General features: G+C 46.7%; 1 protein-coding gene across 5 annotated transcripts in view; it reads left to right on the top strand.

Annotated features, from left to right (window-relative positions):
- The window catches only part of LOC138800535 (uncharacterized), a 127,190-nt gene extending 103,351 nt beyond the window's left edge, over positions 1-23,839 (top strand). The window contains exons 20-25 of one of the 5 annotated variants that reach the window (XR_011364473.1): positions 1,199-1,413; positions 3,221-3,507; positions 8,508-8,633; positions 19,276-19,438; positions 22,361-22,578; positions 22,706-22,764. Coding sequence is in view for 4 of the 5 variants with exons in the window: in XM_069982281.1 (XP_069838382.1) it covers positions 1,199-1,413; positions 3,221-3,507; positions 8,508-8,633; positions 19,276-19,438; positions 22,361-22,402; positions 22,706-22,977 (1,105 nt within the window). In the remaining variant the exon portion in view is untranslated. Of the gene's footprint in view, positions 1-1,198; positions 1,414-3,220; positions 3,508-8,507; positions 8,634-19,275; positions 19,439-22,360; positions 22,678-22,705 lie in introns of those variants that run through there. The other 4 variants (XM_069982282.1, XM_069982281.1, XM_069982283.1 and 1 more) reach the window with 4 other exon arrangements.
- Positions 23,840-26,134: the final 2,295 nt, after the last annotated feature.

Raw genomic sequence — 26,134 nt, 5'->3', positions numbered from 1 at the left:
AAAACAGGACAGTCAACCACCTTAGAAAAGGGAGGGACAAACTCAAGACTGGACCTGCAGTAGAGCACAGTGCCAGAAAGCCGCTCTCTATTGAAAGACACTACAAGCCAGCTCCACCCAGAGCAGAGACCTGGGACTCCAACGACAACTCCAATAGGACGGAAACCCGACACTGTGGGGGCAGAAGGTGGTTAGGTGAGATAACTAGACTCATCCATACATGAGTACGAGGATTCTTCAAACACATCTCAACACTTCACCACATCCCAGCAGAGTACCAAGTACATTAGGCAAGGGCCTCCTATTCGGTCCCTATTTCCTGTTATCGTTTTCTTATATCAACTCACCCATCTACCTGTTGGAATATTGTTATTGATTCTTTTTTGCACTGAGTGCTGTTTGTAATAGTTTGCACTGATACCTTTTTAAAGTATAGTTTACAAGTTGAGTAAAGTGGGACTCTGTGAAAAGTGTCACCTCTGCCGCCGCACCTGTACCTACACTCTGCACCTCAAACCTGTCCTAACCAAGGTCCGGTTGCCGGGTGTCCGGGAGTGGGTGTTACCACTCCTGGCCACTGTGACAGGTAGCCTCCAAAACCCACCAGCAGACCCAACATCAGAACCAGCACCCCGGGCCACAGCACAGCTGCTGGTGGTCTCCCACAATCAAGGGAAAGGGGACCCGAATCTCCCTTTAGAATGCACTACACACTGTTCCATACATTCTCTATAGGAGACATTGAAACAGCTGATTTCCCTTTAAGGCTATGTCCTCTCCATTATGTGCATGTGCTCAGTAGTCCTGGATATTCATGAGAAGCAGAAAACCCCGCCCACCAGCTGCTGATTGACAGTTATCTATCCGTGCTGTATATAGGCAGTCAACTGTCAATCAGCAGCTGGAGGGCGGGGAGAGGGGTGCTGCAAGAATCCTATTAGGAGAACGACTGAACAGAATGATGTAAGTAATACACCGAACTGTTCAGCATTTATATCACTAGTTTATCCTGCCCTAATTTAAGGCAGCATAAACCTAGTGACAGATTCCCTTTAACAACAAATAACGTGTGTTATTTGATCAAAACAGCTGTTAATTGCCGTTACGTCACGGACGTTTAATAAAAGCAGCTGTCGTTTTGACAGTGTGTGTGTGTGTGAACGTATCCTAAAGAAGTATAAAATCTTGTCTTTTTAAGGGTTGAAGTGCAGTCGATGTTTCATTGTCAAGAAACTGGGATAAAGTTTGAGGTGGAGACCACAGCGATTATTGAATATTCCTTGGAGTACGGGGATGACTACATGAAGGTGATCCAGGACAATGGATATGAATTACTGGGACCCATATTCAATGTACAAGTCCTATCAGGCCTGGTGTCAGCCGTCTACCTACCACATTATGTCTGTCTTGATGGTGAGTTACCAAACCTTTCCTGTAATCTCCAATATAACAGCTGAGATCTTGTGAGGCCACGTTCACATGTTCAGGTTTTTAACATTAAAGGGGTTATCCAGCGGGGGGGCACTTTTTTGGGGGGACCGGGGAGGAGGTGGCTGAAATAAAAGACATCCACCTACCTCCCCGGTTCCAGCGGCGGGTCCCGCATCATGGCGCTCCAGTGCCCGGCTCCCGGCCGCTTCCTGGTGTCTGACGCCGCCCGAGACGCTACGTCTCAGGCCCGCTCAGCCACTCAGTGAAGGAGGCGGGATCTGAGCGGACTTCAAACGGATCCCGCCTCCTTCGCTGAGCGGCCCTGAGACGTAGCGCCTTGGGTGGCGTCAGGCACCAGGAAGCGGTCGGGCACCGGAGCGCCGTGATGCGGGGACCCGCCGCTGGAACCGGGGAGGTGAGTGGACGTCTTTTATTTCAGCCACCTCCTCCCCGGTCCCCCCAAAAAAGTGCCCCCACGCTGGAGCACCCCTTTAATTACTGGATAGAAAGCCAGGAACGGATTTAATATAGGGAAAAAGTCAGTCTCCTCTTAGAAATAATGCTCCTTACTGCCTGCACTCAGAAATGGTGTATCCTGAGTATTAGTATTGGGGCCCTTAATGCACCCACCCTGTAGTGGTGCCCCTCACTGTCCTCACTAAATAATGGTGCCCTATTGTCTTCACTTAGTACTGGTGCCCCCTTACTGCCTCAGCTTAGGAATGGTGCCTCCCTAATATCCCTAAGGGTATGTTCACTCTGAGCAAATCCGAGGTGGAATTCCGCCTGTCTCAGTGTGCAATAGCTTGTCTATGGGACAAGCTCGAAGAAGTGACATGTCAATTCTTAGAGTGGAGAGCGGCGGCAGTGGAGGAGTGCGCGCTGTCCCATAGAAGGGCTATGGCACACTGAGACAGGCGGAATTCCGAGGCGGAAAGTTCCCACACGGAATTCCGCCTGATTTGCTCAGTGTGAACATTACCTTACTCCTTATTGTTGCCCTTTAGTGCCCCCTATTAGTTTTTGGGCCTCCACCAACTAAAATACTTACCTAGCACCATTCCAATGATGATGATCCATATTTCACACTGAGGGCGCCTTTACACAGAGAGTATTATCTGACAGTTTTTGAAGCCAAAGCCAGGAAGAGGATATATCTCAGTCTTTCCTTTATTACCTGTTCCATGTTTATAGTCCATTCCTGGCTTTGCTTTCAAAAATCTGTCAGATAAATCTCTGTGTAAAGCCACCCTAAGCTAGAATACCTGGGCAGACGCAGGTGAGTGTGATGATGTCATTACATTGTATTGGCCTGAATACAATGAGTTGTATTGGCCTGGTGTAGGAAGCAGCTAACCATTTCATGCCTGCCATAGTAGCTACCTGTATCAGCGTCTTGAGGATGCAGGATTTCTTCTAATCATCACTTGTCTGAACACTGCACAGGTGCCTTAAGGATCCAGCACATGTGCAGTGTTCAGACAAGTGATGAATAGGAGAAATCCTTCTAGGGGCGTTCCTAATGATGAGAGGGTTGGGAGGAGGGGCAGAGAGGCGTCGCAGGCCTAGGGCATACACTCTCAAGGCCACGACAATTTGACACAGGGCTGCAAGTTAAAAAGTTGTCTTTAGGACAATAACAGCATCACCTGCCGAACGGACCCCAGGACAGATCTTGGATTAAAAGCAGCTATCCGAAGGTACAAGAGTCTCTTAACAGTAATATTTTTTCTTTAAAGACGTACAGAAACTATTTAAAAGTAACTCTTGTGTTATTTATCTCTTACAGGTTTTCTAGATAAATCTCTGATAAAATTTGGCGATTTCAAGGGTGGGAACCTCACCCTGAAAATCCCAACTAGAATTGAATCTTCTTATGTTGTACTGGAAAATCCCACATTTACACCAGTTGCGCCTGTTGGTAAACAACGTACCTCTGCTTCGGGAAAGAAGAGGCGGTATCCATTTAATGGGATGGTTTTCCTATACTTCCGGGTAGTTTGTCCAAACAACAATGACCGCGCAGAGTACAGAATTCATCTCTATCTTATTCCTGTTGGTAGATGTCATATAAAGGTGAGACTCATATGATTATCACTGAATTCTGTGGAATATGGTGGAAACACCTGTTACAGGAAGAGAAATGATAATTTCAGGGACATTAGACATAGGTAGTGACTCTCCCCCCGCTAGAGCCCCCTCTACTCACCTGATTGCACCGGTTCCCGCTTCTTGATCCGGTCGGGTGACGGAGATTTCAGTGCCCGAAGCCCGGCGCGCGCACTCCTGAGATAAGTCCGATGCTCATAGAGAATGGATGGAGCTTCGGACTCACCATTCATTCTCTATGAGCATTGGACTCAGGAGTGTGCGCGCCGGGTTTCAGGCGCTGAAATGTCCGTCACCCGATCGTCTCAAGAAGCGGCACCCGGCACAATGAGGTAAGTATAGGTTGCTCTAGCGGGGGTCGGGAGCCTGTCACCCCGGCACGGGGGGTGACAGGTCCTCTTTAACATTGTAAAATCCTCGAAATTCCTCTTAAACCGCCATCGAGAATTTCAAGACTCGGTACAGAATCGGACTGGCCCACCAGGGGACTGGGAATTCCCCTTGTGGGCCGACACCTGCAGGTTGCTTAACACTTTAAAAGAGAAAGGGTATGTGCCCACTATGGAAATCATGCTTAGGAGAATCATCCTCCCATTGCCTCCAATGGGCCTCCCAACTTACTACTCTTTCTGTTCTTTTCTTTTGAGAACTTCTTACCTCCCACTATCCACCTCACCCCTCTATTGTGGACTGATATCAGTTTTGACTTCTGATCACACCACCAGTGTGACCACTCATGTTTGTGCATTACACCAGGGTGTTCTACAATGCATATTCCTGGTTAGCTGGCATCGTGGTTGCATTTACTATCAACCTCCCCAGCCGACTAGCTCTGTTACGGTTACTCATTCTACCACCTACACTACTATACAGCCTTGTGCTTATCTTTTGCTCCATATTTGCTGGATCCACTATTGGTCTACACACCTCCGAAGGATTCCAGCATGGGCAAGCCTTCCTGCTTATAGTAAATGGATGGAAATCGAGAAGTTATGGTTGTCTCCCGCACATCCCGATAACCCATTAGGATCAGGAGTGTACCATGCTCCTATGCAAGATCTCCTTGGACCTATAGCATTCATTAGAGACCTTTGCTCTGGTAGGTTTCAACTTCCTTCTGAATCTTCCCCCCCCTTTCTAGTCCAATGCCAATATCCAAGACAACTCTCCAATATAACGAAGAAGTGTTAACCTATATTCCACCATGCAATGTTTTAGTAATAACCTTTCTCAAGCAGTCGTTGGAAAAGGCTTTTACAGAAATGTTGCATGGTGGAATACAGGTTTACATTTGCTCATGTTATTGGAGAGTTGTCTTGGATATTGGCATTGGTTTTGGAGCAGACCTTGGATCAGGCCTGGTGAGACATGCACTTCACCACTATTAGTTGTATCCGGTGCTGCTACAGAGGCATAATAATAATAATAATAATAATAATAATAATAATAATAATAATAATATTGTAATTATTGTATCCTTTCTATTTCATCCACATTTGTCTAGCCGTTTAGCTTCCCATGCTTCTTGGAGAGCCACTTCACTTTTGAGGACCTTGTATCCAGATTCTCCTTCCCCCCTCTAGTGGTGGTCTTCTATTTGCAGATTAAAGGGGAACTACGGATAAGAAAAACTTGTTTTCTATTAAAAGTACATTAAAAGTTATATAGATGTGGCTATACAATGTATTACCGTATCTGTGCGGGTCTGGCACACTGGTAGCTGATAGACATCCTGGAAGTGAAGAAAAATGGCCCCTGTGCAAATCCACATTGTCTCCTGCTCCTTCTGCTATCCCCCCTAGGAGACAAATATTCCAGGTCTCTGTCTCACATTGTGTGTGTTTGCTGATGATGCAGACAGGGGGCAGGGCGTGATGTCACAGGAGGCGCGGCTGGATAATCCAATCCCCTGAGTGATTCACCATCTCTGACCGGCCAGAAGCAGCTGCTGCACTAATTTTACTGATTTTGATGGGTGGGGGCTGTGATGGTCAGCTGAGGGAAAACATTGCATTCTGGGAATTGCTAAACCAGGAAGGACAGAAACAATACAGAACGAAAACTGGAATAGATAGGTAAGTAATGCTATATGCTTCTGAAGACGTTTTATTTTTTTTTAACCTCTACCTGGAGTTCCCCTTTAAACACTATGCTCATGCACTCTTATGGAGCACAGCTCCCTATTACATGGCAATGCTGCTTCACCACCTCCAATATAGGCCTCATTTCTGCTATCTACCCTGTCCTGGTGTCCCTGCCCTCTGAGAGCCTACCCCGCCACTCCTATACACTAAAATGGGAAAATTACCTAGGTGCTCCCTTGATGGACACTGAATGGGGAATAATCTGACAACAAGCAGCCAAAACTTCCCTGTGCATGGTATACAAAGAAAACCAATAGAAATGCCTCATGCACTGGTACCAAACCCCCGAGATTCTTCAGTGCTCTCTGCTGGTGTCGTGATAAGGGCCAGGGATCTCTTACACACCTATTCTGGGACTGTGACATTATACAGCCATACTGGAGAGTGCTGTCAGTGTTCGTTTGCTCCCTGTTCCCCGCTCGCTGCCTCCGCTATACCACGCGTCAGCAGCGAGCGGGTGAGTACAGGGACGGCCGCAGGGAGCTGCAGGGGGGCTGCCCGTGTGATCGCTAGATCGTCCGGGCAGCCTATAGAGGAGAGCGGCGGTCTGCTGCTCCTAACCCACGGAGTGGCGGCAGCAGATTGCTGCCATCCTGGTCGTTAGTCTTTCAACATGTTGAAAGACAAACGACAGCAACGATCAGTTGACATTCTTCATGTCAGCTGATCATTTTCTTCTATTACACGGGACGATTATCAGCCGTAACGCCCTAATACGCATGATAATTGGCTCGTGTAATAGGGCCATAAGCTGTGCTCCCTCAGGCTGGACAGGACCCTTCCTTGTGCTTTCCGTGTTGCTCCTCTCTGGCTTGATGTCCGTCTATCCAAAACATTGACGGCCCTTCTCATCCTCATTGCTTTTTCCAATTTGTACATTATTCATTTGTAAACCAACGCACTTGTGTTTGTGAACACTCTCTGTGAGCTGCCTCACTACCTTTTAAACTGAAGGGACTTATTGTTTTCTGTGCTTATACCTTGGACATATTTGTCTCGGCTACTTGTATTGTTTTTTTTTCCTTTGAAAAATGGATAAAAATACAAACTAGATTTGCATTTCCAGGGACATACATAGTGCTTGAAAAAAGCGCCCCTTTAACAGTGACTTCCCTTTAAGAGAAACTTGAACCCTTAATAACCTCCCTTTAAGAGAGACTTGGGTACCACCCCTTTAAGAGTGACTTGGGTACTGCCCCTTTAAGAGCGACTTGGGTACTGCCCCTTTAAGAGCACCTTGGGTACCGCCCCTTTAAGAGCGACTTGGGTACCGCCCCTTTAGGGAACGTCTTGGGTACCGCCCCTTTAGGGAATGTCTTGGGTACCGTGCCTTTAAAGGGGTTATCCAGCTCTACAAAAACATGGTAAAAAGGAGGAAAAGATCCACAGCGTCCAAAAAAAGGTTTGTTGTCTTTATTATGAGACATATGAAAAGTTACAAAAGATAAAAACGTAGGCCTACATGTTTCGGGGAAGCACACCCCCTTGATCACGGCCGTGTTGGCCGCTGTGGATCTTCCCTCCTTTTTACCATTATCGGGTGCGGCCCGCTACCACTCCACTTCCTCCTGCCTGAATGTCCACCATCACACAACAAACCACCTATGGTGAGCTGAGTTTTTTCTTTGTTCACGAGATTTTGGCTACAAAAACATGGCCACTTTCCCCCTACTGTTGTCTCCAGATTTGGGCAGGTTTTGCTGCTCAGTCCCATGGAAGTAAATGGAAGTAAACTGCACCTGAACTGGAGACAAGAGAGGGGGATAAGTGTCCATGTTTTTGTAGCGCTGGATAACCCCTTTAAGAGCGACTTGGGTACTGTCCCTTTAAGAGTGACTTGGGTATCGTCCTTTTACGTACGTAGTGCGGGTGTCTGCTCTGCTACATGGCTGGCTCAGCTCTGCTACGTAGTGCGGGTGTCGGCTCTGCTACGTAGGGCGGGTGTCGGCTCTGCTACACGGCTTCCTCAGCTCTGCTACGTAGTCTGGTGTCTGCTCTGCAATACGGCTGGCTCAGCTCTGCTACGTAGTGCGGGTGTCGGGCTGGCTCAGCTTTGCTATTTTACTGACTGAACTCTGCTACTTATAATGGTAAAGATCAGTGCTCTGTTACGATGACAATCTTACTCATGTCAGTAAGACAAAATCGTTAAGGACCTTCCTTCTTCTACATCTTCTATTGGCCAATAGTGGACATGTGACTTTGTGAATGTTGTGAGGCAGTGACTGACAAGACCTTAGAATTTCTATTGGCTGCTATATTTCAGCTATTTGCATATGTGCTGTGATTGGCTGTTAGCGGTTACAGTGTGGGCATTATTTTGAATGGGCCATTATTTCACATGGGAAATTCGGGGTCTTTAAATGTAAATTTCTTAAACGACAAATCCGTTCAAAAACCAAAAATAGATAGCACACCTGTCACTGCCGAGGGCTTTGAAACGCAGTTTGAACAGAGTCTGTGTGCAAAGCGGTTCGGGCTGTATTAATTGCAGAAAAAGGGGAAGAAGAAGAAGAAGAATACGGATTACAATATAGGGATTTTTCAAGCACTATAATAAGCAAAACCCAAGTCCACAATATGATGAAATGTCATATCTGACCCATGTGGATTTAACCAAAAGGAAATATTTCTCCACAGCATGGCAGAAGCACATCAACAGTGTGTGTGTGTATGTATATGTGTATATATATATATATATATATATATATATATTACAGATTCAGATTGTGTTTGGTAGGTGATTGGAAGATCATAAATCTTACATAACATAACATATGTTTCTGGCTTTATTACTTATCAATTTATTTTTCTTTTCACCAGAATCTTACTGAGCAGAAGGAAAAAGAAGGATTTCAGAAAATTAGTAAGCCACCCCAAACCAAGAGTGTGTACGCTGACGTAAATTACATCATCAGGGGAGAGCCGGATGCAGATATAGAGCCTAAGGTAACAGGACTAGTGTCACAAAGTTAGACAGATTTGTTAAGTACTACTATTTAAAATCCTCAAATCTTTCAGTACTTATCAGCTGCTGTATGTCCTGCAGGAAGTGGTGTATTCTCTCCAGTCTGACACAGTGCTCTCTCCTGCCACCTCTGTCTATGTCAGGAACTGTCCAGAGCAGCAGGAAATCCCCATAGGAAACCTCTCCTGCTCTGGACAGTTCCTGACATGGACAGAGGTGGCAGCAGAGAGCACTGTGTCAGACTGGAGAGAATACACCACTTACATAGTAACATACAGTAGTTAATAAGTTTGAAAGAAGACAAGAATCCATCAGGTTCAACCTACAGAAACCCTACTGTGTTAATCCAGAGGAAGGCAAAACCCCCTATGAGGCAGATGATAAAGCCCCATCACAGGGAGAAAACTCCCTCCCGACTCCAATGGCGATCAGAATAATCCCGGATCAACGTATCACCGGAAATCTAATGCCCATAACTTGTAATATTATATTTTTCAAGAAAAGCATCCAGGCTTCCCTTGAACTTATTTAATGAATTAGCCATGCAAGACATACAGCAGCTGATAAGTACTGGAAAACTGGAGATTTTACATAGAAGTAATTTACAAATCTTTATATCTTTTCGAGACCAGATAATTTCAAATAAAAAAAGAATTAATTTGTTTCTAAGAGTTCCTTTTAAATGATCTACCAAGCCACCCTGAAGGTACCCTGACATCCAATGATATTAAAGGGTGTTTCAGGGTATTTTGTATTAATGTTCCACTCTTGGGATGGACCATGAATGACTCATCAGCTGTTAAATAATTAGTATCTGAGTTATCTCTGATTGCGGCCCGTGTGGTAGGATATCAGCTATATATTGCTGAAACCAGTGTCGGACTGGAGTACCCGGGACCCACCAGAGGAAATGATCCTTGGGGCCCACCAAAGAAGAATCGGTGAAAAGCGACATACTGACCCGGCCCTATCCTGGATTCATCTGGATCTGCGACAACTCCCTTGTGAATGACATGTTTTCAGTCAAACTACAACTCTCAGAATACCCTACACTTATGCAGCTTTAATGAAGGGGATGTTGGGAGTTGTAGTTTCAGACAGAACAAACCTTTAATAATTGATTGTTGTGCAGAAGCTTCTGGTGGCCGTAATCTGTTATAACCATCATCCCTCAAGGTCCAGCACTATATGTCTCTACAGTGGCAGCTCATATGTACTACAACTCCCAGCATATCCTGAGGGATGCAGACTATCAGTAAATGCTGGGAGTTGTAGCTGTTGTACCTGGAGGATTCTTGGTGTATTGTAGACTGAATGCTTTGTGGGAGATCAGAATAGAGAGTTATGTGGGGGCTCAGTGTGTGGAAGTGACCCCAGAACAGCACTAATATATATATCACCACCATACTGTACCTCTCAACATACCATCACACTGTTACTGACCAAATCATCCATCACATACTACTACCTCCTTCATCATCCTCCTGCTCCTCCATCATCAAACTACTACCCCGCTCATCCTCCTGCTCCTCCATCATCATACTACTACCTCCTTCATCATCCTCCTGCACCTCCATCATCATACTACTACTCCTCTCATCCTCCTGCCCCTCCATCATCATACTACTACCTCCTTCATCATCCTCCTGCCCCTCCATCATCATACTACTACCTCCTTCATCATCCTCCTGCACCTCCATCATCATAGTACTACCTCCTTCATCATCCTCCTGCACCTCCATCATCATAGTACTACCCCTCTCATCCTCCTGCCCCTCCATCATCATACTACTACCTCCTTCATCATCCTCCTGCACCTCCATCATCATAGTACTACTCCTCTCATCCTCCTGCTCCTCCATCATCATACTACTACCTCCTTCATCATCCTCCTGCTCCTCCATCATCATACTACTACCCCTCTCATCCTCCTGCTCCTCCATCATCACACTACTATCCCTCTCATTCTCCTGCTCCTCCATCATCATACTACTACTTCCTTCATCATCCTCCTGCACCTCCAAGATCATACTACTACCCCTTCATCATCATACTACTACCCAGTCACTTTTCTTCCCCTCTATCATCATAATACTACGCCCTTTATCATCATACTACTATCCCTTTCATCCTCCTGCCCCTCCATCATATTACTACCCCTCCATCATCCTCCTACGCCATCATACTACTACCCGCTTCATCCTCCTGCCCCTCCATCATATTACTACACATCATCATCCTCCTACCCCATCATACTACTACCCCCTTCATCCTCCTGCCCCCCAATCATATTACTACCCCTCCATCATCCTCCTGCCCTTCCATCATAGTAGTACCCCCCCCTCATCCTCCTGCCCTTCCATCATCATCATAGTAGTACCCCTCTCATCCTTTTGCCCCTCATCAGCATACCAGTACCTCCCTTATTATTCTCCAGCCCCTCCAACTGTATTTAAAACAAAAAACAGCTATACTTACCTCACCTGTATGGTTCCTCTAGTGCACCAGCGACTCTTCTCCCTGCTCTGCCTGAGTGAGATCGTGAATGCCAGAAGGGGGTGGGCCTTCCCGCAGCGGGGGGCGGAGCTTCCCGGGACTACACAGGACATGGTTTTGCCGTGGCTGTCTCCTCAGAGTCGGGCAGACCCGGCAAAACCATGTATTTATCCTGCTGCAGCTGGGGACCCACTGAGGACAGGCAGCATCATTGTTTGGGGGCCCCAGCTGCTGGACAGGCAGTGGGAGTGGGGGAGGGGCCCACCGGAGGATCTCCGGTGGCCCAGTCCGACACTGGCTGAAACCCAATATGCAAGTTGTATGCTGTAGTACACAAACCTCAAAGGTAGTGAGATTGTAATGCACAAACAGATTAAGGCTGGGTTTACATTTAGTAAGACACCGGCAGTTCTGTGACTTGACCGTGTCACAGAACTGCCGGTGTCGGTGAAGTACCGGATTGATCAACTTCCTTTCTGATGAATAAGGATGCGGGCGCTTTCAGGTGTGTGTGTGTGTGTGTGTAATATATATATATATATATATATTGTGACAATCTGGGGGTTACTCACTCGCTGGGGTCGCCATCTCCTGGGCCTGAGACGGTTGGCACATCACAAATTGCAGTCCAGTCAGTGCTGTATACTTTATACTGACCTCAGTCAGCTTTATTTATCCGTTCAAATAACACAAGACATAGGCAACACTGCCAATAAAATAAAACCTGGGCTGTCTAGCCACTGACTACACATTACAGCTTCCCTAGCTGACTTTCTGAGCCTACTGCTCCACTTGACCAGGTACACTGGTCTCACCCAGACTTCTTGTCTGCAGCTCCCACAGGCCTAGTGCTGCCTGTTCTCCCACCCTGGGAGTCTTCACCTGGGAGCCATCACCTGAGAAGCTCTGGAGTCTCTTATAGAGCTCCACCAGGTGGTTTCAGAGCCTCATTAGCTCTAGGGCTGGAATGGAGTATATGGACCCGGAGCTCCACCTGAACTCCTATTCCCACTCCAGAGGCCCAGAACTGCCTCTTACAGCCCCACCATGCCACATATCCTCCCCCCCTGACAAAGGCCATAGGACTTGTCACTTTATTAACACCCCCTCCTGGGTCAAAGGTCCTACATTGGGGTAACATGTGACACCATTCATGCCTTATTTTCTTTTTCTGGGGACACACATCACACTTTTCATGAGGTTTTTGATTCCCCCACATTTTCCTTAACACAGGAACACCATGGTCCACTTTCTCACTTTGGCATTCATTTCTTTCATGCCGACGTCCATTAGGGGAGACATGCATTGGACGGCTGTACTGAGAACCACTCTCAGCATGCACACAGTCCCCATTCTCAGCGTGCACACAGTCCTTATTCTCATTCACAATTTGGTTTCCCTTATTGGTAACATCCAGGTTGTTCCCCTTGGCAACATGAAACCTCTCACTTCCAGCTACATTGGATGGGACTGTATGAGTGACACTCGGCTCAGACATTGACTGACAGTTCTCACTACCTCTCACTTCAGACAGGGCAACATACAGACTGCATTCACTTTCAGTCTCCAAAGTGAAAGTCTTCATATCAGCTCCTTCATGCACATCTGTGTACTGAGGACATGATTCCTCCAAAGTTGCCTCTTCATTATTCACATCAGCCTCAGTAACTTCAAGACTCCCTGTAAGAGGTAATGTGTGAGCCAACACAAGCTCTTCAGCCTGACCTTCTCTGGCCACCATCTCATCACCTGCTACTTGAGGCATGTTCACATTAGCCACAGGAACAGCTTCTGGGACCTGACAAAGAAGAGATTCTATAACAATAAGCGGTGGTTGTTCTACTACTGTGTGACCACCACTAACATCACTGGATGCTGCTACTGTGTGACCCTCACTAACATCACTAGATGCTACTACTGTGTGAGCACCACTAACCCTACTGGATGCTACTGTTTGACCACCACTAACCTCACTGGATGCTACTACTGTGTGAGCACCACTAACCCTACTGGATGCACCACTCCGGTCTATCTGGCTCTGCATTGTAACACAGTCACCCACACCAGACTTACTGTCATAGACATAGGGGGCGCTCTCAGACAAACCATGTGCATACGGCTTCCTACCAGGCCAAGCACACCTGGCTATCTTCATGCAACATTTCTGTCTACAACCATGTTCACACTGGTCACTTTCTACCTTTCTTTTATTTCGGAGATAACAGGTGGGCAGCAGGCTAGCACACCTGTTGTAGGAACACAGTTTAGGTGTAAGAATACACAACACATTTTCACTATGTTTCTGCACCACATGCATTCTCACTGCATCACTTTGGGAAAAACGCGCCCCACAAACCCAGCATACATACCGCTTACTGCCACAGTTACTTCTCACATGCTGTTTGACTTTGTAGGTCACTCTCTTGGCATAATGGGAACCCATAGGCTTGTCAACCGTCTGCTTACCCTCCTTTTTATCATCTGCAGCTATAGCAGATATCTGGTTGCCACTAGCAACCACATTGGCCTCACTTGACTCAGTAACGGCCACCAAGGTTTCTGTACTGCTTTCAACCACAGCACATTCATCCCATGCAATACTCTGGTCCTTACACACCATGACCTCTAGGGGCAGCACAGCACATTCATCATTTACCTGCTCAGGTTGCATGACATAGGTATGGGTTACATGCATGTTAGGCAGCAAATCTGACATTACCTTACTGCTATCACATAACTGCTGGGTGACATTTTCAATAAACATTGCATGCAATACATTATCATTAAGTTCATCTGACTTTTCAAGTCCATGTTCAGACTGTGCAATAATCTCATCAGACATCAGGATGGTCTTGTCAGCCACAGGATTCTTCTCCTCACTAGGCAGCATCGCTGAACATTCGGACTTATTTTGGTCACAGTTCACACAGTAAGACAGTGAGGCTCCACCCACTGGTAACTCTGGGACTTTTGTATATGGTTCTCCTGGCTCCTCCCCCTTGGGCAGTGGTACAGTACACTTTACAGGGGATTCTCCCTCCCACAACTGCCAGAAATAAGGAAAGTCTCTGCCAAGTATAAACTCCACCTGAAGGTCCGCGCAGACCTCCAGCACATGATTTACTGTCCCATAACAGGTTTTAAAGTCAATTAGAATAGTCTTACCATACGGCTCTGGTCGACTCTTCACGAACAGTATAATATCCGGATGGACCCTGGACACCTCCTGGCGACAATCCAGGTCAACCAGCAGTGGGATTCCACCCACCAGCAATTTACAGGTTTTTGGTTTAAATTTCTCTGATCTCCTGACCAGAGGACGATAAGATTCACAGACACCCTCTCCCATGCACCTCCAACATGGCTCCCTCTGCTCAGTGACTGCCGCTTGCTGGTGTGGTTGGTTGCTCTTAGCAACATCATCATGGCGCCTCTGCAGAAGTGACTTTTTAACACTTGGGCACTGGGCAAAAGCGCTTCCAACTATACAACAGTTCATTCTTATACATCTCAAGCCTGGCTCTGGCTGGTTGGCTTTAGGGACGGCACCCTCACGCTTTTTATCTGGAGAATCAGACAAGGATGCACCTGGGACCTTGGTATAGCAACCACTTGGCTTGGACCCCTGTGCTTTCTGGTGGGCAGCCTCCTGCAGTGCAGTGCAGGTATTTGGACACCAGCTCTGTGTAGCAGCACATGCACTTTGTACAGGAGCTTGCTTATCCAATGTCCTTTGCAGTTGAGCCTCAACAGCCTCCCGCTCTGCTTCAAACTGCACAAGGTTATAACCCATTTGTTTGGCCATGTCTTCACGGCGCTGTATGTCCCATATGCGTCTGACATAGTCCTCTGCTAGACCCATGGCAATTATATTCTTTAAGCAGCAGAAACACCAGCTTCAAACATAAGCAATACTGGTCTTATCCAGACAAGACAGTCTCTGTAGGTCTCTCTCCACAGCAACACAGTCTCTGTATGTCTCTCTCCACAGCAACACAGTCTCTGTATGTCTCTCTCCACAGCAACACAGTCTCTGTATGTCTCTCTTGCTCCACAGAGACACAACCTCTTATAAGGCTTCAGGCTCTTTAAATCCAGCCACAAACTTCATGTGCCATTTTTCTGCCCACAGCAATCCTCCACCATATGTGAGAATCTGGGGGTTACTCACTTGCTGGGATCGCCATCTCCTGGGCCTGAGACGGTTGGCACATCACAAATTGCAGTCCAGTCAGTGCTGTATGCTTTATACTGACCACAGTCAGCTTTATTTATCCGTTCAAATAACACAAGACATAGGCAACACTGCCAATAAAATAAAACCTGGGCTGTCTAGCCACTGACTAACACATTACAGCTTCCCTAGCTGACTTTCTGAGCCTACTGCTCCACTTGACCAGGTACACTGGTCTCACCCAGACTTCTTGTCTGCAGCTCCCACAGGCCTAGTGCTGCCTGTTCTCCCACCCTGGGAGTCTTCACCTGGGAGCCATCACCTGAGAAGCTCTGGAGTCTCTAATAGATCCACCAGGTGGTTTCAGAGCCTCATTAGCTCTAGGGCTGGAATGGAGTATATGGACCCGGAGCTCCACCTGAACTCCTATTCCCACTCCAGAGGCCCAGAACTGCCTCTTACAGCCCCACCATGCCACAATATATATACACACACGCACGCGCACACACACATATATATATAGTTACAATCGGGTGTGTTTTTATATATATATATATATATATATATATATATATATATATATATATATAGTTACAATCGGGTGTGTGTATATATATATATATATATATATATATAATATATATATAGTTACAATCGGGTGTATATATACATTACATTGAGGTGTATATACACATTATGTTCGGATATATACATTTGGGTGTGCCCGCATCCAAATTCACCATTACACACAACGTATAGTATGGCCGGAGCTGCACTTTATATCGTCTGCCCATGTCAGTTTTCTGTGCAGCCGCTAGGAATCCCGGCCGGAGTGTATACTATGTGTATGTATATATGTACAATGGGGGACATTTATTAAGTCCTGCGTTTTCTGCGCCAGACTTAAAAATGTCCTTGCAGCTCCGCCGGTACGGAGATTTATGTAGAGGCGGACTTCCTCTACATAAATCCCGCTCAGAGCTGGAGTAGGTTTCCTGCGTATCTTTAGGAAAAAACAATGATGAATCCACGCCCCCTCCACACCTCCTCCCCACCCCCCCTGGCGTACGAGGCAGAAAGTGCCAATTTGCGAATATTTTATTCGCAAAACGGCCATTTGCGAATAAAATATACGCAAATCAGCACTTTCAGACGGAAAAAAAAAAATACACCGCTTGATACATGTCCCCCTATGTGTATACTCTCCGGTCGGGATTCCATTACATTAAAGCAACGTATATTTTGAATTAATCGCGGCCAGTGTAGCAATTTGTAACAACAGCCGTGATTAATTCAAAATATATGTTGTGTGAACTTAGACTAAAGGTTACTTGTCTCTTCAACAAATTGCCCACACATCATAGCAACATAATTCCTAAAAGGAATGGGCAGCAGCTCTCGAGTGAGCGCTGTGCCTGTTCATATCAGATTACCACCACTGCCAGACAATCCATACGCGGCTCATGGCGCTCACTGAGCAGAGATGAACAGGCACAGGGCTTCCCATTGGGGTCTCATGATGCAGCTTTTTACATACAGCCACCCTTTAGGAAGAGGTATTATCACAGATATACAGTATTTATTAGAGATTTTTTAAATTTGGCGCTCGTCTGCTAAACATTTTTGCATATTTATTAAAACAATCATAGGTACTTGTAACCCACATCCATCATATGTCCTGGGGGGAGTAATAACCTGCAGCATCATATGTCCTGGGGGGAGTAATAACCTGCAGCATCATATGTCCTGGGGGGAGTAATAACCTGCAGCATCATATGTCCTGGGGGGAGTAATAACCTGCAGCATCATATGTCCTGGGGGGAGTAATACCCTGCAGCATCATATGTCCTGGGGGGAGTAATACCCTGCAGCATCATATGTCCTGGGGGGAGTTACTCTGGGAGAGTCACTGATAGAGAAGGATCTGGGTGTACTTGTAGATAATAGACTACAGAACAGCACACAATGTCAGTCAGCTGCTTCTAAGGCCAGCAGGATATTGTCATGTATATAACAGGCCTGGACTCTCGGGACAGGGATATAATATTACCGCTTTATAAAGCTTTGGTGCGGCCTCATCTGGAGTATGTCGTCCAGTTTTGGAACCCGATTCATAAAAAGGATGTTCTAGAGCTGGAGAGGGTACAAAGACGGGCAACTAAACTAATAAGGGGAATGGAGCATCTTAGTTATGAGGAGAGATTAAAAGAATTACATTTGTTTAGTCTGGAGAAGAGACGTTTAAGGGGAGATATGATTAACTTATTTAAATATATAAATGGCCCCTACAAGAAATATGGGGAAAAGATGTTCCAGGTAAAACCCCCTCAAAGGACAAGAGGGCACTGCCTCCGCCTGGAGAGACAAGAGGGCACTGCCTCCGCCTGGAGAGACAAGGGGGCACTGCCTCCGCCTGGAGAGACAAGAGGGCACTGCCTCCGCCTGGAGAGACAAGAGGGCGCTGCCTCCGCCTGGAGAGACAAGGGGGCGCTGCCTCTGCCCGGAGAGACAAGAGGGCACTGCCTCCACCTGGAGAGACAAGGGGGCACTGCCTCCGCCTGGAGAGACAAGGGGGCGCTGCCTCCGCCCGGAGAGACAAGGGGGCGCTGCCTCCGCCTGGAGAGACAAGGGGGCACTGCCTCCGCCCAGAGAGACAAGAGGGCACTGCCTCCGCCTGGAGAGACAAGGGGGCGCTGCCTTCACCTGGAGAGACAAGGGGGCGCTGCCTCCGCCTGGAGAGACAAGGGGGCGCTGCCTCCGCCTGGAGAGACAAGTGGGCACTGCCTCCGCCTGGAGAGACAAGGGGGCGCTGCCTCCGCCTGGAGAGACAAGGGGGCGCTGCCTCTGCCCAGAGAGACAAGAGGGCGCTGCCTCCGCCTGGAGAGACAAGGGGGCGCTGCCTCCGCCTGGAGAGACAAGGGGGCGCTGCCTCCACCTGGAGAGACAAGGGGGCGCTGCCTCCGCCTGGAGAGACAAGGGGGCACTGCCTCCGCCTGGAGAGACAAGGGGGCACTGCCTCCGCCCGGAGAGACAAGGGGGCGCTGCCTCTGCCTGGAGAGACAAGGGGGCACTGCCTCCACCCGGAGAGACAAGGGGGCGCTGCCTCTGCCTGGAGAGACAAGGGGGCACTGCCTCCACCTGGAGGGACAAGGGGGCACTGCCTCCGCCCGGAGAGACAAGGGGGCGCTGCCTCTGCCTGGAGAGACAAGGGGGCACTGCCTCCGCCTGGAGAGACAAGGGGGCGCTGCCTCCGCCTGGAGAGACAAGGGGGCACTGCCTCCGCCGGGAGAGACAAGAGGGCACTGGCTCCAACCGGAGAGACAAGGGGGTGCTGCCTCCACCCGGAGAGACAAGTGGGTGCTGCCTCCGACTAGAGAGACAAGGGGGCGCTGCCTCCGCCCGGAGAGACAAGGGGGCGCTGCCTCCGCCTGAAAAAAAAAAAGGTTCAATCTCCGGAAGCGACAAGATGTCTCCACCATAAGAACAGTCACCCCAGGATCTGGTCACAGCAAAAACAGTGGAGGGCTTCAAAACAGGCTTATAGGGTGCATTCACACATACAGGATCCGCAGCAGATTTGATGCTGTGTTCAGTTATTTAGACCAAATCTGCTGCGATATGCTATGTGTGAAGCTACCCTTAGACCGTCTCTTAGAACAAAATAACATAAATGCATATGTATACTATCTACCCATCATCCCTCCCTCCATCCCCTCCTTATATATATATATATATATATATATATATATAGAACCTACCCATCATCCCTCCTTGTATATGTATAGAGCCTACCCATCATCCCTCCCCTTCCCTCCATCCCCTCCTTGTATATGTATAGTATATACCCATCACCCCTCCCCCTTCCCTCCATCCATCCCCTCCTTGGTCAAACTTAATGGACGTGTCTTTTTTTCAACCGTACTATGTAACATATTTTGTATTGTTTCTTATAGACCCTGGAGCTTAAGATTCATAAAGAAATAGAAAAGTGCCCGTACACAGAGATCAACTTCTCAAAGAAAGCAATCTCACAAAGCGAAAAGCCGATTATATTATGTGTGATAGACAAAAAGAGTTCGGAATCAGAACCGGTGTGGAGAGGACGACTGACCAGAGGTATCACAGGGATTATATATGGAGGACGACTGACAGGAGGTATCACAGGGATTATATATGGAGGACGACTGACAGGAGGTATCACAGGGATTATATATGGAGGACGACTGACATGCGGTATCACAGGGATTATATATGGAGGACGACTGACAGGAGGTATCACAGGGATTATATATGGAGGACGACTGACAGGAGGTATCACAGGGATTATATATGGAGGACGACTGACAGGAGGTATCACAGGGATTATATATGGAGGACGACTGACCAGAGGTATCACAGGGATTATATATGGAGGACGACTGACCAGAGGTATCACAGGGATTATATATGGAGGACGACTGACAGGAGGGATTATAGGGATTATATATGGAGGACGACTGACCAGAGGAGGTATCACAGGGATTATATATGGAGGACGACTGACAGGAGGGATTACAGGGATTATATATGGAGGACGACTGACCAGAGGTATCACAGGGATTATATATGGAGGACGACTGACCAGAGGTATCACAGGGATTATATATGGAGGACGATTGACAGGAGGTATCACAGGGATTATATATGGAGGACGACTGACATGCGGTATCACAGGGATTATATATGGAGGACGACTGACCAGAGGTATCACAGGGATTATATATGGAGGACGACTGACAGGAGGTATCACAGGGATTATATATGGAGGACGACTGACCAGAGGTATCACAGGGATTATATATGGAGGACGACTGACAGGAGGTATCACAGGGATTATATATGGAGCACGACTGACCAGAGGTATCACAGGGATTATATATGGAGGACGACTGACCGGAGGTATCACAGGGATTATATATGGAGGACGACTGACAGGAGGTATCACAGTGATTATATATGGAGGACGACTGACCAGAGGAGGTATCACAGGGATTATATATGGAGGACGACTGACAGGAGGTATCACAGGGATTATATATGGAGGACGACTGACCAGAGGTATCACAGGGATTATATATGGAGGACGACTGACCAGAGGTATCACAGGGATTATATATGGAGGACGACTGACCAGAGGTATCACAGGGATTATATATGGAGGACGACTGACCGGAGGTATCACAGGGATTATATATGGAGGATGACTGACCAGAGGTATCACAGGGATTATATATGGAGGACGACTGACAGGAGGTATCACAGGGATTATATATGGAGGATGACTGACAGGAGGTATCACAGGGATTATATATGGAGGACGACTGACCAGAGGTATCACAGGGATTATATATGGAGGACGAATGACCAGAGGTATCACAGGGATTATATATGGAGGACGACTGACATGCGGTATCACAGGGATTATATATGGAGGACGACTGACAGGAGGTATCACAGGGATTATATATGGAGGACGACTGACAGGAGGGATTACAGGGATTATATATGGAGGGCGACTGACCAGAGGTATCACAGGGATTATATATGGAGGACGACTGACAGGAGGTATCACAGGGATTATATATGGAGGACGACTGACCAGAGGTATCACAGGGATTATATATGGAGGACGACTGACATGCGGTATCACAGGGATTATATATGGAGGACGACTGACAGGAGGTATCACAGGGATTATATATGGAGGGCGACTGACCAGAGGTATCACAGGGATTATATATGGAGGACGACTGACCAGAGGTATCACAGGGATTATATATGGAGGATGACTGACCAGAGGTATCACAGGGATTATATATGGAGGACGACTGACATGCGGTATCACAGGGATTATATATGGAGGACGACTGACAGGAGGTATCACAGGGATTATATATGGAGGACGACAGACAGGAGCTATCACAGGGATTATATATGGAGGACGACTGACCAGAGGTATCACAGGGATTATATATGGAGGACGACTGACCAGAGGTATCACAGGGATTATATATGGAGGACGACTGACCAGAGGTATCACAGGGATTATATATGGAGGATGACTGACAGGAGGTATCACAGGGATTATATATGGAGGACGACTGACCAGAGGTATCACAGGGATTATATATGGAGGATGACTGACAGGAGGTATCACAGGGATTATATATGGAGGACGACTGACCAGAGGTATCACAGGGATTATATATGGAGGACGAATGACCAGAGGTATCACAGGGATTATATATGGAGGACGACTGACATGCGGTATCACAGGGATTATATATGGAGGACGACTGACATGCGGTATCACAGGGATTATATATGGAGGACGACTGACAGGAGGTATCACAGGGATTATATATGGAGGACGACTGACAGGAGGTATCACAGGGATTATATATGGAGGACGACTGACAGGAGGTATCACAGGGATTATATATGGAGGGCGACTGACCAGAGGTATCACAGGGATTATATATGGAGGACGACTGACAGGAGGTATCACAGGGATTATATATGGAGGACGACTGACCAGAGGTATCACAGGGATTATATATGGAGGATGACTGACCAGAGGTATCACAGGGATTATATATGGAGGACGACTGACATGCGGTATCACAGGGATTATATATGGAGGACGACTGACAGGAGGTATCACAGGGATTATATATGGAGGACGACAGACAGGAGCTATCACAGGGATTATATATGGAGGACGACTGACCAGAGGTATCACAGGGATTATATATGGAGGACGACTGACCAGAGGTATCACAGGGATTATATATGGAGGACGACTGACAGGAGGTATCACAGGGATTATATATGGAGGACGACTGACCAGATAATGAAATGTATAGTGGATGTTATCCTGAGGATTAAAACCACACCCAATATATCTAAGATACAGAACCTAGAACCTTGTGTTTCTATACGTCACATGATGTGATGATGTTTCTTGAGTCTGGTCTATAAATGTATTATTTTTATCAGCAGATATAGAAGAACTGGCAGAAGCAAAAGCCGCCCAGAAAGGTAACGTGTTATATTAGTATCACAATCATCTGTGTCCTCCATCTAATGTCCTCCAGTGTTAGACCACTAGATCACCACCAATATAGAGGCAGCTGAATGTACAGGAGAGCCGGATGCTATGCAACAGACTGACACTACTGACTGCACAAGAAATAATACAGACGACACAGAGGAAGGTGCAGAAACAAGAACTGTCTGCTATGTATGAGCTGTGTGTACGAGATATTGTATAGTGTTATATTTATTTGAGCGGCTGAAGACTTCTGATCACTCATTCTGCTGATAATATCCTGATATTTGCAGGAGATCCTCCCAGGAGTTTCATAGATGAACATTATTCAGAGCTGGTACAGAGGGTGGATAATATCATGCCTGTCCTGGATGAGCTTAAGGAGAAAGACCTTCTAACAGGAGAACAGTACAATACAGTAGAGAGCCAGACAACCGCTCAGGAGAAGATGAGAAAACTGCTGAGCTTTGTGGGATCTTGGAGCAGTGATGACAAGGAAACGTTCCTCAAGATTGCAAAAAGCCACAATAAATCAAACATCAAAAAGATTGAAAAAGGAAACTGAGATCACACATATCCTGCCTCACACATATCCTGCCTCACACATATCCTGCCTCACACATATCCTGCCTCACACATATCATCCTCACACATATCCTGCCTCACACATATCCTGCCTCACACATATCCTGCCTCACACATATCATCCTCACACATATCCTGCCTCACACATACCATGCCTCACACATATCCTGCCTCACACATATCCTGCCTCACACATATCCTGCCTCACACATATCCTGCCTCACACATATCCTGCCTCACACATATCCTGCCTCACACATATCCTGCCTCACACATATCCTGGCTCACACATATCAGCCTCACACATATCCTGCCTCACACATATCCTGCCTCACACATATCCTGCCTCACACATATCCTGCCTCACACATACCATGGCTCACACATATGCCTCACACATATCCTGCCTCACACATACCATGGCTCACACATATCAGCCTCACACATATCATGCCTCACACATATCCTGCCTCACACATATCCTGCCTCACACATATCCTGCCTCACACATACCATGGCTCACACATATCCTGCCTCACACATATCCTGCCTCACACATATCCTGCCTCACACATATCAGCCTCACACATATGCCTCACACATATCATGGCTCTCACATATCATGCCTCACACATATCATGCCTCACACATATCCTGCCTCACACATATCCTGCCTCACCCATATCCTGCCTCACCCATATCCTGCCTCACACATATCATGGCTCACACATATCCTGCCTCACATATATCCTGCCACACACATATCCTGCCTCACACATATCATGGCTCACACATATCATGCCTCACACATATCCTGCCACACACATATCATGGCTCACACATATCCTGCCTCACACATATCCTGCCTCACACATATCCTGCCTCACACATATCCTGCCTCACACATATCCTGCCTCACACATATCATGCCTCACACATATCATGCCTCACACATATCATGCCTCACACATATCATGCCTCACACATATCATGGCTCTCACACATATCATGCCTCACACATATCATGCCTCACACATATCATGCCTCACACATATCCTGCCTCACACATATCATGCCTCACACATATCCTGCCTCACACATATCATGGCTCTCACATATCATGGCTCACACATATCATGTCTCACCCATATCATGACTCACACATATCCTGCCTCACACATATCATGGCTCACACATATCCTGCCTCACACATATCCTGCCTCACACATATCCTGCCTCACACATATCCTGCCTCACACATATCCTGCCTCACACATATCCTGCCTCACACATATCCTGCCTCACACATATCATGCCTCACACATATCATGGCTCACACATATCATGCCTCACACATATCATGGCTCACACATATGCCTCACACATATCATGGCTCACACATATCCTGCCTCACACATATCATGGCTCACACATATGCCTCACACATATCATGCCTCACACATATCCTGCCTCACACATATCATGGCTCACACATATCCTGCCTCACACATATCATGGCTCACACATATGCCTCACACATATCATGGCTCACACATATCCTGCCTCACACATATCATGGCTCACACATATCCTGCCTCACACATATCATGGCTCACACATATCATGGCTCACACATATCCTGCCTCACACATATCCTGCCTCACACATATCCTGCCTCACACATATCATGCCTCACACATATCCTGCCTCACACATACCATGGCTCACACATATCAGCCTCACACATACCATGGCTCACACATATCAGCCTCACACATATCCTGCCTCACACATATCCTGCCTCACACATATCCTACCTCACACATATCCTGGCTCACACATTTCATGCCTCACACATATCATGGCTCACACATATCCTGCCTCACACATATCCTGCCTCACACATATCATGCCTCACACATATCCTGCCTCACACATACCATGGCTCACACATATCAGCCTCACACATATCCTGCCTCACACATATCCTGGCTCACACATTTCATGCCTCACACATATCATGCCTCACACATATCATGGCTCACACATATCATGCCTCACACATATCCTGCCTCACACATACCATGGCTCACACATATCAGCCTCACACATATCCTGCCTCACACATATCCTGGCTCACACATTTCATGCCTCACACATATCATGGCTCAGTGGTCGACACTGTAGCATTGCAGCACCTATTCCAGGTTCAGATGCCACCTAAGGACATCTTCATCTATAGACATATATATATTTATTTACAGATTATGTTGGATTTACGCAACGTCCTCAGGAAGAAAAAAGGCCTATATGGGAACATTTTGTAAATACAACGAAACATGTTGAAGAGGTACTCAGATTTTAAATGCCGATTCTATTTGCCTTACTCCGGGGCGGGGGGGGATTTTGGGGGATCGCCGGAGAGGGGGTGAAAATTGAAGCCGGAGATCACCTACCTCGCCGGCTCCAGCGCCGGTGCCCGGATCGCGCCGCCCCGTACTACCGTACTGCAGACGCTTCCTGGTTAGAGCTGCGTAGTACCCCTTTAAGGATGGCAACATTTTAACATTTTTGCATTTTCATTTTTTTCTCCTCGCTTTCTAAAAGCTCTAAAACTCTTTTATTTTTCCACCTACAGGGCCATGTGAGGTCTTGTTTTTTTCAGGTGTTTTTTTCTGTGTTTACATAAGGCACTTTATGGTAAAACTGACATTTTATCTTTATTCTATAAGTCAGTCTGAACACAGTGATAAGCGGGTTATATAGCTTTTCTAATGTTTTATTATTGTTTTTAACAGTAAAAAAATTTTTGGAAATATTTAAAATGGCCCTATGACTCCTATAGCACATTTATTTTTTTTACTTATGGGGGTCGTATGGGGCATCATTTTTTGCGCCATGATCTCTAGTTTTTATTAGTATCATATGTGTTTAGATCGGATGTATTGATCACTTTTTATTATTTTTTTTTATATATAAAATGTAATAAAAAAATCAGCGATCCTGGTGTTTTTCTACCGCTTTTTATTCACGCTGTTCACCGTACAGTAATAATATTGTTTTATTTTAATAGAGCGGACGGTTACCCCTCTTACAACATATAATATGTTTATTTATTTTATTACTTTTATGTGTTT

The sequence above is a fragment of the Dendropsophus ebraccatus genome, chromosome 9, assembly GCF_027789765.1.
Source record: "Dendropsophus ebraccatus isolate aDenEbr1 chromosome 9, aDenEbr1.pat, whole genome shotgun sequence".
Taxonomy (NCBI): domain Eukaryota; kingdom Metazoa; phylum Chordata; class Amphibia; order Anura; family Hylidae; genus Dendropsophus; species Dendropsophus ebraccatus.
Note: the sequence above shows the minus strand (reverse complement) of the source record. Positions and strands in the feature narration are given on the sequence as shown.